This window comes from Polyodon spathula, chromosome 20 (assembly GCF_017654505.1).
Source record: "Polyodon spathula isolate WHYD16114869_AA chromosome 20, ASM1765450v1, whole genome shotgun sequence".
Classification (NCBI taxonomy): Eukaryota; Metazoa; Chordata; class Actinopteri; order Acipenseriformes; family Polyodontidae; genus Polyodon; species Polyodon spathula.
Window position 1 is genome coordinate 17703059 of NC_054553.1, and position 17437 is coordinate 17720495.

Here is a 17437-nt window from a genome sequence, read left to right on the forward strand (position 1 = left end):
CCAGGAACATGTATAATGTTTATATTACTAATGTGCCAGGTTAACAAAAGCAACATTGTGTTATTATAACACTAGAATTGGGATTTTGAACAATGCACACTTTTCAGTGTTTTTAACAAAAGCGAAGCGTGCTGAGGATGAGGATGACCTCCCTACAGTCAGTGGTCTTTGTTAAAGTAAGCAGACTAGTTGACTCGGGTCGCTGTGTTCTTCCTCTCTCCACAGATATGGGACACAGCCGGGCAGGAACGGTTCCGCAGCGTCACTCACGCTTACTACCGTGACGCTCAAGGTACAGTAACCCTGCTGCCATGCTGCAGCCCCCTGCTGGGGAACTGCCTCAACTGCAGGGTTTGGAACTAAAGAATACCTGTATTCCGTACTTGTGCATGAAGTTATCCTCAATGAATCCCCTTATGTATGCTATATAAGAGCATGAAGTACTCCTCAGTATATATCAGTGTTGCAGGAAATTATCTATAAACCGCTACAGCATTATCAAAACTGTCAATTACTTCTCCATGTAGATCTGACATGTGCAGATGTTAACATGTGTTCATTTTTGTAAATGGTATCTGGTCCCATAGCAGACTCTTGCCTTGCCTGCCTTTCTTTCGGGTTGTCCTGGGAGTGAAACTGTCCAACATCTTATTTCCTGTCTTTTGGCTAGTTGTCCACATTTTTGGAATGGTATCAACTCCATTACCTTTAGTTTGATACCAAAAAAGCCTTTGTTGCCAGCAGGGTGCAGTTCCGGTTTAAGCCCATAATGAATGGCAGGCTTTTAACCCCAAATCCACGGCCGAGATGATTTGGCATAGGAAGGGAACAGTCTACCTGAAACTACATACCTGACCTGCAAACCAAGACTGTCCTTATGATAGTATTCAACCAGATATTAGTTTTAATATGCAAATGTGTGTTTGCTATAACAAACAAACGTGTGCGGTAGGATGGTTGGATTTATAGAATTATTAAATTAGTATAACAAAAGTGCTTATGTAATGAAGCCCTTCTCACTGAGACATGTTTCTTGCAGAAGAGCTTGCTTTTCTGTTTCTGTTTGTATGTGTACAGATGTCCTGTATTTACCACACATATACTGCAGAGTGTTATTGCATTACAAGCTAACTGGTTTGTTTCTCTGCAGCACTACTTCTGCTGTATGACATCACCAGCAGGTCCTCCTTTGATAACATCAGGGTAAGTATAAAATAATTAAGATTGAAAAGGGGCATCTCCTATATCTATATATACATATATGTTAAAGAGATTTTTATTCATTTTTATATATATATATATATAATATGAAATATTACATGAAATGTTAAAATCATTTTCTTATGTCTGCTGAACCCTTGATTTATTTAAAGACACTTTGCAAATGATCAGATAAGCCTTCAGGATGTCTTTGATATTGCTATCTGACACTGATCTCAGACCCCCCTAATGCAAGTCAATTGAAAGGGCTCAGCTCCATGCTCCCAGTCCTAGGCTCTCACCTCTCCTCACCGCTCTATGACATTTCCCTGGAGGGGGACGCCTGTGTTCTGCTATGGAGATATTTACCTTCTTCTTTTTTTTTTTTGTGGTTGCTAAGGCCTGGCTCACAGAAATACATGAGTATGCACAGCAGGATGTGGTCATCATGTTGCTAGGAAACAAGGTTAGTAGACCATCTGTTTTTCAGTTGGGGGGACGGGACGGTGGTGAAACAGAGAGCTAAGGTCACATGATTCAGACTCACTGATGGTTATCTAGAAGCTGCCTTCTTGTCATTGCATCTTCACAGGTTTCTTTGAAAGATGTGCAACATCTCACACGCTAACAATTATCCTTACATGGTAGTTGTTTTAAATAAGTGTTACAAAAACTGCGCACTTAACTGGTCTGGTTCCTGTTTGTTTTCAGATACAATCACATACGTGTCAGCTCTGTGTAAACTCCCTTTAATGGGCTTGGGCTCAGTGAATGCCTTAGTGTCCACAGCAGAAAAACATTTACAGCGAGGTGCTGTTACTAAAGCACAGGAAACGGATGACTGTTAAAAAAAAAAAAAAAAAAAAAAAAAAACAGTTTAGATTCCAAGGGTTAAAGAGAAAAGTGTAGTTTTTTTCTGTGCTGCAAAAGGGTAAAATGTACATGTTGCAGCATACGCATATTCTTGAGAGCCCAAGGTAGGCTGAAATCACTACTATAATTGCCTTAGTGCTTGTTAGTACAACCTACATTGTGCATATACAGTGCCTTGAAAAAGTATTCAGCCCCCATCCCTTTTTTCACATTTAAGCGTCTCACAGCCTGGGATTTTGATGCATTAGATTGGGAATTTTTATTTGTGAGTCACACATTCTTCTTCAGAGTCCCCCCCAAAAAGAAAGAAAATAATAAACAATAAAATAATAAAAATTAAAAAAATGAAATGTCATAATTTTTTAAGTATTCATCCCCCTGGGTCAATGCTTGGTTGAACCACCTCTGGCAGCTATTATAGCTAGCAGTCTTTTTGGTTAAGTCTCTATTAACTTTGCACACGATGATGGAGCAGTATTTGACCATTCCTCCTTGCAAAATTGCTCAAGCTATGTCAAGTTAGTTGGGGAACGGTGATGGACAGCAATGTTGAGGTCTTGCCACAGATTTTCGATGGGATTAAGGTTAGGACTCTGACTGGGCCTCTCAAGGACATCCATTTTCACACCGCTTAGTGTTCAGGCCAAAAAGTTCCACTTGTCTTGTGGTCTGATTAAGACTATTCTGCAACATAGCTGCAGTATCTTCTAGGTGACGTTTTGCAAACTTTTTGCGGGCAAGGACATGTTTTTTTTTCAGCGAGGGCTTCTTCCTTGCCACTCTCCCATAAAGGCCCTTTTTGTGGAATGCCTTGAAGATTGTTGATACATGAACATCATCGTGCATCGCAGCCACTAACTTCTGTAACTAATTCAGAGTCACAGTTGGCCTCACGGTAACTTCTCTAAGAAGTGCCCTTCTTGTCCGACAACTAATTTTAGAGGGTTGGCCTGATCTAGGCAGTGTGGTGGTAGTTTCGTATTTTTCCCACTTCTGTACGATGGACTGCACTGAGCTCCGAGGGATGTTCATTGCCTTTGAAATTGTTTTGTACCTTTCCCCAGATTTGTGCTTTTCTATAATCACATCCCTGACTTGCTTAGAATGCTCTTTCGTGTTCATTTTGATTCTTTCTTTTGAAAGTCTCTACCATACTATAGGACCATGCAGAGAGAGCGGTATTTATCCTCACAGATTAATTTAAAGCAGGTGATCCACTAATTTCTTACACAGGTGGAGTCCATCAACAAATTGTGTGACTTGTTGAGTTAATATAGTGCACCTGAGCAAATTTAGGCTTGCAATTACAAAGGGTATGAATACTTTTTTAATCTGACAATTTCTGTTTTTCTTTTTTAGTAAATTGTTGAAAGCTTTTGGAATTTATCTTTTGATTTGACATGGTGCTCAAGAGTTTGTAGATCAGTGGGAAAAAAAATCCTAATTTAATCTATTTCAAATTCTGAATCTGAGACTCTTAAATGTGAAAAAAGGGATGGGGGCTGAATACTTTTTCAAGGCATATATATATATATATATATATATATATATATATATATATATATATATATATATATGTATGTGTGTGTGTGTGTTTGCAGAAGTATTCACCCCCCTGCAAAGTTTTTCACATTTTGTTGGCACGTGAACTTAAACTTTACATGTAGAATCTACACAAACTACTCCACATTGAAAAAGTTAAAAAATGCATATAGAATATAAATACATAAGACTTACAATGAAAACCAGATTAATAGTTTTCAACCCCTTTGCTTCTGCAACCCTAAATCAGCTCAGGTGCAAATGATTTGTTTGAAAGGTCACAAAATTAGTGAAATGCTTTCAGCCTGTGTGTACTCAAAGTGTTTTAACTAATTTCCCTCAGTTATATAAAGACTTTCAAGCTGCAACTCACATAGTGATCCAGCAGAGCTGATTCAGTCCGACATCAGACTGGAAAGGGAAAATTGTAATGTCGGACCTGGTCAAGGGTTAAAATTAAAACCAAGAACATCTTTTAATAGTTTTGTAGGAATAAGATCAAAAGAGCATGAATTAGCTCTGTTAGTTCCTGTAAGCTAATCAAAGGAAAAGCCCCCATAGTAGCCTTAATAGGTGTAGTTAGTAAACGATATGTTAGTTATTTTAACATTTCTAATTATAAAACAGTTTAAATAATGGACCTGTGTCTTGTTCTAGTAGTTTACTATAGCTTACCTGCACTATCTATTATTATTAGCATCGGCCGAGGCTGAGTACTTATGCAACCAGTAAATTTCATTTTGTACATTTTCTTTGCAAGTTTTGCTGACATTTAACCTCCTCCTCATATAACAGTGTCCACTACAGCTTTGAATAAAAAAAAAGTTAGTTTGAAAAAACTGTGCATACATTATTTGTAATTCAACAAAATATGACATTATTGGTAGGGGGTGAGTACTTCTGCAAACCACTGTATATATCTGCCAGAGCCATTAAAAATGTCTAGATTAGGCTGCATCCACACTGGACAGAGAGACAAAGCGAAGTCGCTGAATGTCAATCCACACCAGACCCGTGCTGGAAATGATCCAAAAGACTGGAAATAAATACAGGACCCCGCCCGTGCATTCCTATTGGACATACGAGAGGGACATACATACTGTCCCATTAAAAAACAGGTCTTGTTTTGATAAAAGGTTACCACCCTGACCTCCATCAAGTTCATTATAAAATAAAGATTGGGCTTGTAAAATCTATAGATCAGAGTTACTGAACATCCCTATATATCTAGAAGTTTTATTGTTATCATATATTAGTAGTGATTGTACAGTTGTAGTAGTAGTAGTAGTAGTATTTTTTTTGTGGTACCAGTAGTAGTACTAGTCTGATTTGAATAGTAATATATTTTCAACAAAATCATTTTATTATTATACATTTATATATACAACTTACTGCAATCTCAATCGTGTTTCTTTACAAATTCCTTTTTTGATCCTTTTTGTTATTAACTTTTTTTAGTATGTTAAAGTGTAACATTATTATTATTATTATTATTATTATATTATTATACATTGTTGTTGTTACGCACTACATAATCACCAGCTTTATTATTATTATTATTATTATTATTATTATTATTATTATCCGTGTTATTATGTGCAGGTCACCACTTGTATTATTAATTACTTTTATTTAGTTTTTTCCTTTTAAAACAGTCCGATTAACTTGACAGAACATACTTTATAAATATGGCTCATAATCTTCAAAACTTTGAGCTTGGTAATGTTGGGATGTGTCACATAGAATACAAACGTGTTGCTGGCTTTGTTTTACAATGTAGGACCTTGATAATATTTTTGTTTGTTTGGTGAATCTCCACAAAGCTTCACTTATGCGTATGTAAAGACCGTGCGCCTATTTGTACCACAGAACAAAAATGTAGTGAACAAACATTATTTATCATAAAAACAAACAAACCAAAAAAAAAAAAAAAAAATAGACATTTTTAAAAGCCATCAAAGTGCACATTTTTCATTTAAATCCTGGATGTGTAAACTGCTATATGGTCCGGTTTATTTTTTGCTTATAAATAAACCTATTTTTGTACAACTTGCAAAATCGGAACGAACATGTCTCAGTGCTGCTAAGTGCACCACCTGTAAGCCACCCAGACATTGTCTTTCTTCTGGATGTCTTTGTAGTCGTTCAATTTGCAATCATATAATAATGGATACTGCTGCACCTCATAAACTTTTCGTCATCCATAACGTGTTTTGAGACGTGGCGTGTTTTAAAGCGTGATGTGTTTTGAGGCTTGCCATGTTTTGAGGTGTGGTGTGTTTTGAGGTGTGTGTTTGACGTGTGTCAAGGTTGTTAACTTTGCTTCTGATTGGTCAGTTTCATTCCAGTCGCACAATGATAAAAAATAAATAAATAGAAACAGTTTCTATTTTATTGATGTGAAATTTTCTCAAAGCAACTTTGCTTGCATCGCTCGCTACTGGTGTGGATACTCCCATTTGACTCCAGTGACACCCAGTGTGGATACAGCTATAGATGCAGCATGTACACATACTTATCCAAACAGAGACCAGCCCCCTCACCCTCACTTCTCTTTGCTTGGGGGGCAGTGTTGTGCGCTGATGGATTGATTTCCTTAACAGTCAGTTGGGAAAGTAAACCACTGGCTGAATGTGCCGAGGTTTACCAAGGTGGGTAGGCCTTTCACTTTCCATTTTATACAAACAACACATTTCCTCTATTGGGACTGTTGGGTAAAGGGTGCCCTCTGCTGGTACTTGGTAGTCAGTTCAGGCAGTGACTCAGTCTGGAGAGACCCGGCTGGTTTACGACCCCAGTCAGCACCTTGACTGAGAAATTAGCCAAACATCTCCATCAACTTTTCACTTAGTTTTGTTTTCAAAATATACAATGGTTTCATTTATATGTGTTTGATATTGTGGTGGATTTTGAAGTGTGGAATGCACAAGACAATTAATCTTATTGTTGTTACTTTATTTTTCAAGCCCTTCTCTCACTCCCACTTACATAATATAATAAAGCTTTATCTTTTTTATTTATTTTTTTACAAAAGTTCACTAACAAGGCAGTACAATTTTAAGTGTAACTTAATAAACTTCTTAGTACAGAAGACAGTTTTTTTTTTTAAAAAAATGTGAGTCAAAACAAAACATTTGTCTACTAAAGTAGTTTCACTGTGGTTGTAAAGTGAATAGTATATTCTGTTTAAGTGTGAAGACTAATACAGTAATATTCAGTATGTGTCTGAAAGCTGTGAGTGGGATCCCTCTCGCTGTGTTCATATTGTGGCACTGATGGTTTCTTTCTCTCTCCCCCTCCCCCTCTCTCCTTCCCTCTCTCCCTCTCTCCCTGCCCTCTCACTCTCGCAGTCAGACATGAACAGTGAGCGGGTGATCAAGCGGGAGGAAGGAGAGAAGCTGGCCAGGGTCAGTGAGTCTTCTTTGCATGATAGGCTTGCAATAGAATTGAATACATATTATTTGATCCCCTCTGCCTGTTCCCAATTTGGATACAAGGTCTGCTTGCTCTAACCCTGCTGCTGTTCAATGGCTTTGCAGGAGTATGGAGTTCCCTTCATGGAGACGAGTGCCAAAACAGGAGTGAACGTCGATCTGGCTTTCCTTGCAGTCGCAAAGTAAGTGGAACAAAGGAAAACTTCAACAATGTCAATATGTGTACTTGTTTTTTTGTTTTTTGTTATGTTTCATCATATACTGTTCTACATGTACCTGTCAAGGTTTTTACTGTCTGTAAATCTGTAGTCTCGATTGTATACATTACGATGGATATGGACTTTACAGTGAAGTCCTGAATTTATCCTTTACAGTGGATATGGACTGTACTGTACAGTGTGATCCTTGTGTCTGCTTTCTTTTTCATCTCTAGGGAATTGAAACACAGATGTGTGCAGCAGCCGAACGAGCCCAGCTTCCACATCCACGACTACATTGAGTCACAGAAGAAGACGACAAGCTGCTGTGGGTTCATGTAGCGCAGGCCTTCCTTGTAAGAGCCACTCCGATGGCAGAGAGATCTTACAGGGGCCTGGCTGTGCTGTACTGAGGGCAGTGCATGGGAAGAGAGAGGGGGATATGTGCCATACTGTTTGTGGAAGGGGAGGGTCCTATTTAATACTGAGAGTGGGGGGGGGGGTATAGAGAATGCAGAATTTTCAGTTTACAAGCAGATCTGCTCTGGAGATAAATATTGTAGCTGAAATGACCCTTTTTAATGTTTTTTTTGCTTCTAATGAGATTTTTACTTAGCACTTTGCCTGCTATTTCTAACATACATTGCAGATGGCTGGTAACTTTAATCCTTCCCTGGACTCTGTTCACAACAGTGTAGCCTAAAATACTTCCTGCTTCCTTGTATGTTCTGTCTTCAGAAAGATCATCTAATGCTCTTAAAGCCACTCAGGAGAGAAAGGGTGGGGCTCACAGTTTTCATTAAATGTGTTCACTGCCACGGCTATGCCTGGATCCATGGAGGAGTGGGGTGGTTCCGGCGAGCTCAGTGTTTTCATTGGTTCATCTGTCTGACATTGCTGGGATCCTTGAAAGATTTATTTGCTTTGTCTTGTGCAGTGGATCATTTAACCAGGTGCGGTAAAGATGGCAACCTTGTCTGTACACCCCATCTTCACAGCACACAGATAGTTGGGAACTGTATTGTGAATCTGAAGCATGCCAGTTCTAACACTGCTTTTTCTCTGAGCATGCTCACACCAGTGGCTCAGGACAGTATTTCCTAAGGGATGGGGGTGGTTAACGGGTCCACTGGGAGGATTGTACTCTTGCCCGTCTTTTTTTTTCTGTTATTACTAGGTGTGATCTGCAGTGATTGTTGTTTTATTGTACAGCGCAGTACAGAGTGAGGCCACATGGTGTTCAGCGTGTCTTTGTGATAGCTACAGTAAGGGACGATTCAAATAAGAGCTGGAGCATGTAGTGTACTGTACTGGACTGTCCTGTGTGCAAGAGCTAGTTGTGAGGCAGTGCCAATACATCCTCTCCCCTGGACACACCTTCAGGGGCTTTCCTCTGGCTCCCAGCATTCTGACTGGGAGAGACTGAGGCATCAGTGGATGGACATGTCTTACCCCCAGAAACAGGGAAAGCAGAATTTCCTTGCTGTCTTTTCAAAGACTTTAAAAATAATCACTTGAACCCAAACATCAGAGTATGAATATGCTTACAGATGCAGTTTTGTTTCCCCTCTCCTTTTGGGAATATTTGCTATTTGCTTCTCTATTCTTTTCTATCATTGTCAGACTCTTTTTGAATGTTACAGAGTATTATAATAATCAGATTTCTAATTATATAAACATATATACAGTATATATTTTTAATGTTGTCAATGTGTCTTTGCTATTTTGTACCAAATAGTCTGCTTGCCACACTATTTTTCAAAGTGACAGTCTTAGGTGGGAATTCCTTTGTATGACAACGAGAGCCTTGCAATGTGTTTTTGACTTTTTTTTTTTTTTGTCCCTTCCTACTAGTTCCCTAAGTACATGGTGACTGGGAATGAAGATAGACCTGTTGATTATACTCCCAGTGTGGTGTGATTGATTACTTTGATTCTAATTATTATAGGTGAATAAGCAAGCTTTACATCTCAGTGACATCGACTTTCTCACACATCTGTTTTTCTTTCACCGCTGCACAGGCCTGTTTAACAAAAATATGTTATTGGTTGTAGGAGAACCATATAAAGAAGTACAGAACAGAAAAGGGAGGTTTTGGAGGTCACGATGAAGGAGCTAGTTGAGCTAGGACATGCTGCCTGGTTCAAAGGGATGTGGATGTTCTTTCCAAAAAGGCTGTCAGTTTTAATCTTAGCTGTGAACTAAAATGACTTGTGTGTGTGTGTTAATAAAAACCTTGTCAGAATTGAATGACTGGAATTACACTAGGAGAAACATGTTGGGTTTTGCTTTTGTGCATCCTGAATCGTGATGTGAGACAGCATCACAGTTTTAAGGTGTTATTTCGAGGGCATCACATTTTTAAGATATTATTTTGAGGTTAAGGTTCAAGGCTATGGTTATGGTTTTGGTTATGGTTGAAATGTTTAAGCTGTCGTTGCCTTAACTGAAATCCTAAACAAGAAACAAAAACTTAAAACATTCATTGCCGTAATGGCCAACAAGGGGTGTGCAGATACTGCACAGTGTATTTCCTTTAAGATGGTTTTAAATCACTTCATGTGGAAGTTAATTGTTATTTAGTGTAGGTGAAGGCAATTCAGCTTTTCTTAAAATATGTGTTTGGGTTCATATAATACCTGCCAACAAAAATATCTTAAATGGAATTACTTGTGAGTATCTGCACAGCCCTGCTGTTACCCATAATCTAGATCTTACTGTGTGAGATTCTCTACCTGCTGTACAGTGACCCTGAGCGCTGTAGTCTTTGGTGTAAAACAGGTAATGCAGACCCTTGGGTGTGTTGTCACAGAACAGGGATATAACACAGAAGCTGTGCTTTTCATTGCATACCAAGCCACTGGCAGCCAACTGTAGAAACTGTGGCATCTCTGGAAGTATAACTTGGCATACACAGTTACTGGGGGGCGCGACACTAGACAACAACTGTGAATTTGAATGTTTTAAATTGTTTTTGTATTTAATTAATAATATAATAAAAAATAGAAAGCTTGTTTTTGGTGTTGTTGAATTATGATGTCTACTGCATAACTTCAATTCAGTATTGACACTACATACGTTTTTAAAGTAGTCAGGTGGTGACCTGGGGCCCGCAGGTTTATACTACACTTTATAATTGCAGTGACTTGCAGGTTTGGGGTTTGGCCAGGACACAGGTGCTAACAAAGAGTGCAGTGCCTGGGATATTGTACTATATTCATAATACACATGGGCTAACAGGACTATGAGGACTGGCTGCAAAATCTTCTATCCAAGCATCAAACTTGAAGGCTCCAACTCCAGACCAGGTTGGCATACATTTCTTTCTTTTCTCTTTATTAATGAATGCTCTCTCTTCCTGTACCTGTCTGTTTTCACCTACCTCTCGGCTCCACCCTCTCCCGTAGCTACTTTCTTTCCTCTACTGCTCCCTACCATGACTGACTATCCCTGTAGTCCTCTCCTCTTGCTCCTGTCCTATGGCTTCTCCCTGCCACTACAAATCTTTTTTTAATATATATAATTTAGTTGTCACCAATTATATTTTTTTCCTCAGTTTAGTCTTGTCCAATTATTTTTAGGCTTAGCTCACCGCTACCACCCCTGTGCTGACTCAGAAGGGGCGAAGATGAAGACACACTGTCCTCTGAAGCATGTGCCATTAGCCACCAGCATCTTTACGCACTGCAGACTCACCATGCAGCCACCCAGAGCTACAGCATTGGAGGACAACACAGCTCTGGGCAGCTTACAGGCAAGCCCGCAGGTGGCCAGCCAGACCACAGGGGTCACTGGTGTGCGGTGAGCCGAGGACACCCTGGCCGAACTAGCCGTCCCTCTCTAAAACCCTCGAGCGAGAGGTACATCGCCAGCTCTCTGCTTTCCTGTCAACACATTCTCTGCTTGACCCCCTCCAATCTGGTTCTCGTCTGGCACACTCCACTGAAACTGCTCTTCTCTCCGTCACTAACATTCTGCCTGTGCTGCTTCCTTCTTCTTTGTCCTAATTCTCCTCAGCCTCTCTGCTGCCTTTGACACAGTCGACAACTCTTCTTCTGTCCTCCTTCGCTGACCTGGGACTCCACAGCACTGCTTTTGACTGGGTCTCCTCCTTCCTCTCAGAGTACATGTACCAGATGTCCTGGCGTAGCTCACCTTCTTTCTTCTGCCCTCTTTCGACAGGTGTGCCCCAAGGTTCAGTCCTAGAATCCCAGCTGTTTTCTCTCTACACATACTCCCTATGTCCCGTCATCTTCATTGGCTTCTCGTATAATTTCTATGCTGATGATGCCCAGATCTTCCTTTCCTTTCCCCCCTCTGATTCCGTCATTTCCTCTCGTATCTCTACTTGTCACTCGGCTATCTCCGCCTGGATACACTCTCATCATCTCAAACTCAACCTCTCCAAATCAGACCTCCTTTTCTTCCTTCCCCACTGCTGATCTCTCTATTCCTCTTGAATCCATCACCCTCTCTCCCTCCTCATCCACCAAGAATCCCGTCGTCACCCTCAGTCCCTCCCTCTGCTACTCGCCTTGTCTTTTCCTTTCCTTGCTTCTCCCATGCTACACCACTGCTCCGCTCCCTCCACTGGCTCCTTATCACTGCTTGCATCCAATTCAGAACTCTTGTACTTGCACTGTCTCGACCTTTCTGTTCCCTCTTATCTCCAGACTATCATTTCCCCTTACACCTCCTCTCACCCTCTAACTCCTCCATAAACTTCTGCTCCTTCTCCTCCCTTGCCCCTCAGTGGTGAAACAACCTACCTACAGATATCAGGACTGCTCAGTCCCTGAACACCTTCTGGCACCTCCTCAAGACACACCTGTTCAGACAGTATCTGTAAACACTACAACTGTCGACTATACTGGACTATATGGCACTGTGGAAGGGTGGTGGGTAATTCACTGACACAGGAGACATACAGGTGGATTTGGCAACACCGCACAGGTGCCCAGTTTTATTTTGGAGTGCTCTTTTTCTTTTAGCCCGCAGAGGGCGCTGTTGGTCCGTGGTCTGCTTACCAACGATGGTAAACAGAACCACAGGAATACCAAGTCATGGTACACAATACCGGCGAACTTGCAGGTGCTTCAAAACAGAAGGCACAAAGAAACGGAAAATAAAACAGTAACAAAACTACAAAGAAAAGGTGCTGCACTTGACAGCTATATCCCGGCCGCCGCTATCTGTGCGACCCGGATCACTGACCTACACTGCCGGCTAACTAGCCTGCTTAGTTATTTTTTCCCCCCCAGACACCCACTTTTACCAGTACTTGCATCAGCTTGTACTTGGACTGAACTGCTCCATACCTTGTTGCATTCAACTACTGCTCTTAATTAGAACTATTTCCTGTATCTTGTGCTTTATTTTACTGTTATATGTATTGTATTCACATTTTTTTGTAATTGCTGTTATTTTAAATTATTCGTATCCACTTTTTTTTTACTAGTTAACTGCGCTTAGTTGAACTTGCTCTTAAATGTAATTATTTACTGTCTTCTTTATTTTGCTTTTATTTGAGTTTGATCTTATTTTCTACCGACTACAGATATGAGCAGTTATAAAGTACAGTCATGTGATATTTTATACTGTGATGCTTTGTACTGTGAGATTTTTTAACAACTGTAAGTCGCCCTGGATAAGGGTGTCTCCTAAGAAATAAATAATAATAATAATATTTATATTTCATAGAAAACATGAAGAAGAATCCAGTGACTTGTGATTGTTTTATTATGTTTGAATCAAGTGCTCTTTCCAGGGTAGATATTATAGAAGCCCCTAATTCTGAAATAATATTTGTGATTGTGTTCTTACATTTGAATCAAGTGCTCTGTCCAGCCTAGATAGTGTAGAAATCCCTAACACTGGAACATTTGTGATTGTTTTATTACGTTTGAATCAAGTATAGAAATGTGCTGCTCCAGGCTCCTTCCACTTTTTGTCAGTCAATCAATCAATTTTATTTTTATATAGCACCTTTTACGACAGGTTGCCACAAACTGCTTTACTATTTAATATCGAATTCAATGGTACTGCTTTTTAAAATGAATGTAATATACCAGTGCAAGGCCTCGCCCATCGTTTAAACTGCCATTCAGTTTACTGCAGGTAGTTTTACACATACGGAAGAAAAATGTAAACGAGGCAGCCTTAGACAGACGAAGGTGAATTATACAAAGGTAAACACAAACTGTGTTCAGCAAAAGCCTAGGATTGGCTAGAGATACATTGCTTTCAGAAATAGTTCCATACAGTAATACAGTCACAGCTTGTTTGAATTTAGATACAGTGTAGGCAAGTTCCGTCTGTCAGTTAAGAAAGAAGAACAAGCCCACACTAGCTGGTGGCTTCACAGACCCTGATCAGCACTAATCTTGAACTACCTTTCCTAAAATAACATGAAGTAGTCCAAGACTAATAGGGGTCTGTAAAATCAGTTGTGGAAGCGACGATGACTTAGAAGGTTATGGTAACTCAAGCATTGCACTGCATACGACAGTGTTACCTAGAACAAGGTTATGGTAACTGAAGCATTGCACTGCACATAACTGTTACCTAGAACAAGGTTATGGTAACTCAAGCGTTGCACTGCACACAACAGTGTTACCTAGAACAAGGTTATGGTAACTCAAGCATTGCACTGCACACGACATTGTTACCTAGAACAAGGTTATGGTAACTCAAGCATTGCACTGCATACGACAGTGTTACCTAGAACAAGGTTATGGTAATGCAAGCATTGTACTGCACACGACGGAGTTACCTAGAACAAGGTTATGGTAACTCAAGCTTTGTACTGCACACAACAGTGTTACCTAGAACAAGGTTATGGTAACTCAAGCTTTGTACTGCACACAACAGTGTTACCTAGAACAAGGTTATGGAAACTCAAGCGTTGTACTGCACACGACAGTGTTACCTAGAACTTAACACTGTTTCACAATTTTCCATATTCTGCAGTTGTCTGGTTTAGGACTCCATTACACTGTGTAACAAAAAAAAAAAAAAAAGAAAAAAAAGTGTGTTCCTGGGTAGTAAGTGTTATTTCCTAATTGCTTATGCCTCAAAAGTATAGAAAATGGCTATTATTCCCCACAAACTTTGCTTTTGTGACCAGGACAGTGATATTTCAAAATATCACTATTTCCAATGGGAAAATGGGAAAATGTGTGCCTTTTCGTTCACATAAAATCAGAAAAAAACAACATATGAAAAAATTGTGTTACATAGTGTTATTAATGCAGAATTTCCATATTTTCAAACACACTCACACACACTCAACTTCTGTGCATCAGGTGTTCAGATGGAGTTCTAATACCTGCTGTTCAGGGAGTAAATATATAGTGTGCTAGCAGTATGAATGGATTTTACCTACAGAATAATGGTAATGAAGTGTTGGTATTACTCTTAACATAGGCTCCTGAAACAGCAAGCTCCATTGACCAGGCAGTGGCTGATCTAAATGCTGCTGTTGTATAACTCTTTCATGCACATGTTCTCATATGAAATGTAAACAGCTGTGTGCATGAAAGGATTCCAACATTAAAGCAGGGCCCTCCCTCTGGAGCTGTTGTACTTCATAATGGTACAGTTCATAACAGACTGCTGAAGCAATAATGGAACGATTTCCAATTGCTTTTTGGATTTCAGTTCCTCTGATTTTGATTATTCAGTACAGATTTGAATCAGCACTTTAGAATTCTATCTGTCTCCCTTCTGAGACTTTGCGTTGGTTCCTGTTAGCCTCTAACAGGCTTGCTGTGCTCAGCTCAGCTGACATTGCTTTCGGGTTGCTTGCCTTCCTCTCTTCACTTTTACTGGCACCTCTTTGTGTACAACTGGTAATGAGTAAAATCTGGCATACAGAAGCAGTCCTATTGTCCATCCTCCCCCATCAAAGTGTGCAGCATCCTGGCTGAAGTGAACCTGCAATATATCAGGTAGGGACTCCATTAGCTTAACAAACCAAAGGGACTGAGTCCAGGTTCAAAGTGTGTGCTATTACAGTGTGGCAGGCATTCCTGAATGAACTATACACTGTACACACATTGCTGCTAATTCTATAGGAATTTCAGAGAATCTGAGGGTGGGGAAGTGAATCTACTTTTGGGACTCTGGCTAGGGCACTGAGGGTAATAAAATGTCTTATTGGGTGCATGTCTGTGCCCGCAAAGCAGAAAGGATTTAGTTTCACATGTGTTGCTGTACAGGGCTGGGTAGACTGTGTGCTGTTGGGTACATGTAGTGGTTCCAGCACAGCCCAGCATATCCCCAGTGTTCAAGAGTTACAGTGGTTAAAGGGAGGGAAGACTCCTAAGCACCAGCAACACCAGCCCTGCAGGACCACAAACTACCTCATAAGGAACTCTAAAGAAATACCAGTATAATAACCAGTGGAGCTTTTAGCATCCACACTTGTTGGTAATAACTGAGAATAAGGCATGTTTCATGGGCCTTGCTTGGACTGGACCCTGTGAATACTGCATACACATAACATGCCAACCTTCAATTAATTCAACCAGCATAATATACACTGAAACTTGTACTGTATAGATATCTAATAATAAAAAAAAGGATTGTTTACTATACAGGTATGCTATATTTCTACATGTATATGTAACCCTTCTTACTCAAGTTCTGTGCATTTGTAATCTACTACATTCTATAAAGGAAGCCCTTATTGGTTACAAGTGTAGCCTAATGCATCCCCAGTGCAGCAGCTGCACACACCATGCCAGGAGTTGGCTGACCAATTAACACCACAAAATATGCCTGCCATATATTGTGTACAAGGGGATTTGATTCCACATATCTATGATGTATTCATTATTAGAATATACTTCAAGTATATCATTCAGACATGCCTGTCATACTGCAGTCATGTGACTGATATATACTAGATATATACAGCATGGAAGATAAGTAGTGCCCTTCATACTGCGGTCATGTGACTGTGTGGATGATCTTAGATTGCTGAGTATCCGTCATGCTCACTTACTCACTATGGGCGACAGGGCATTTAGCTGCTATGCCCCTAAATTGTGGAACTCTCTTCCTATAGAGATTAGGGACTCTGATACTTCGAGTTTTTTTTAAATCAAGCCTCAAGACTTACTTTTTTTAGAAAGGATTTCTTGCGATTCTGTATTTTTGTGTTTGGGTTCTGTGTTTTGATGATTTGTTGTATTTTATTTTGTTAGCGCTCTGAGACAAATGCTTTTAAGGGCACTATATAAAATAAAGTTTATTATTATTATTATTATAAAGAGCCAATGGTTTGAGACCCTTGCATCATACGTAGTGCTATTCTATGACAGGTCATTTTGGGTATTGTGAAAGAACAAGAAACCGTATTTGTGGCAGTTTTAAAACCATCCCCTTGAAGTTACCAGTTCCCTTACACTATGCTCAAATCAAGCCCATTCCTAGTTTTATTATAGGAGCCTAATAGTGCCTGGGGTAGCTTCAGATAATATACATAGGAACATTTGACATGTTTTCTATAGTTTTAAACAAAATACATGTTTAAACATGAACATATGAATATGAATACATAAATATGTGCATTCATGACAAAACACAAAAGCACACAATAATGATCTCGGACTATCATATTAAAACTCCTATATGATCTTCTACTGCAGTGGTTTCCACCCCTGGTCCTGGGGAAATCCTGTGTCTGCTGGTTTTCATTCCAACTAACCTCTCAGTGACTTAAATAGACCCTTCGCTGAATGGGTTATTTACTTAATGAGTGCTTTTTAATTGCTTTCAGCTCTTAAACAATTGCAGATTATAGTTAGCTATAACATTTGTATGAGTAACTTGAACTCTGCAACTGTTAAAGAGCTGAAAACAATTAAAAAGCTCTAATTAAGCAAATGATCTGTTCAGTGAATGGTCTAGTTAAGTCACTGAGAGCTCAGTTGGAATGAAAACCAATGGGTCATATTGGGTTGTATAAGGAAAGTCTCCAACACCCATTTCTATAGATTCTGTTCTAGAGTTACAGGCTGTGTATTGCTTTGTAGAACCGCAAGAAAAGCTGCAAAACAGGGCAGCACACATTAAATGTTGCAAAACCACTTCCTCTGTCTAACGATAACATTGAATCTGAGGTAGGAGATGCCAAAATTGAAATGACAACCCCTCACTGTTCATTGGTCCTTGTCTTTTATTAAT

At 39.7% G+C, this 17437-nt stretch overlaps 1 protein-coding gene across 3 annotated transcripts in view; it reads left to right on the forward strand.

The window, feature by feature from the left end:
* LOC121295720 (ras-related protein Rab-37-like) overlaps positions 1-10260 on the forward strand; it is a 94856-nt gene extending 84596 nt beyond the window's left edge. For all 3 annotated transcript variants that reach the window (XM_041220713.1, XM_041220712.1, XM_041220714.1), the window contains exons 4-9: positions 226-292; positions 1151-1203; positions 1601-1666; positions 6966-7022; positions 7155-7231; positions 7483-10260. In XM_041220713.1, the coding sequence (XP_041076647.1) occupies positions 226-292; positions 1151-1203; positions 1601-1666; positions 6966-7022; positions 7155-7231; positions 7483-7588 (426 nt within the window). In that variant the 3' untranslated portion in view covers positions 7589-10260. The remainder of the gene's footprint in view (positions 1-225; positions 293-1150; positions 1204-1600; positions 1667-6965; positions 7023-7154; positions 7232-7482) is intronic.
* The last annotated feature ends 7177 nt before the right edge of the window (positions 10261-17437 follow it).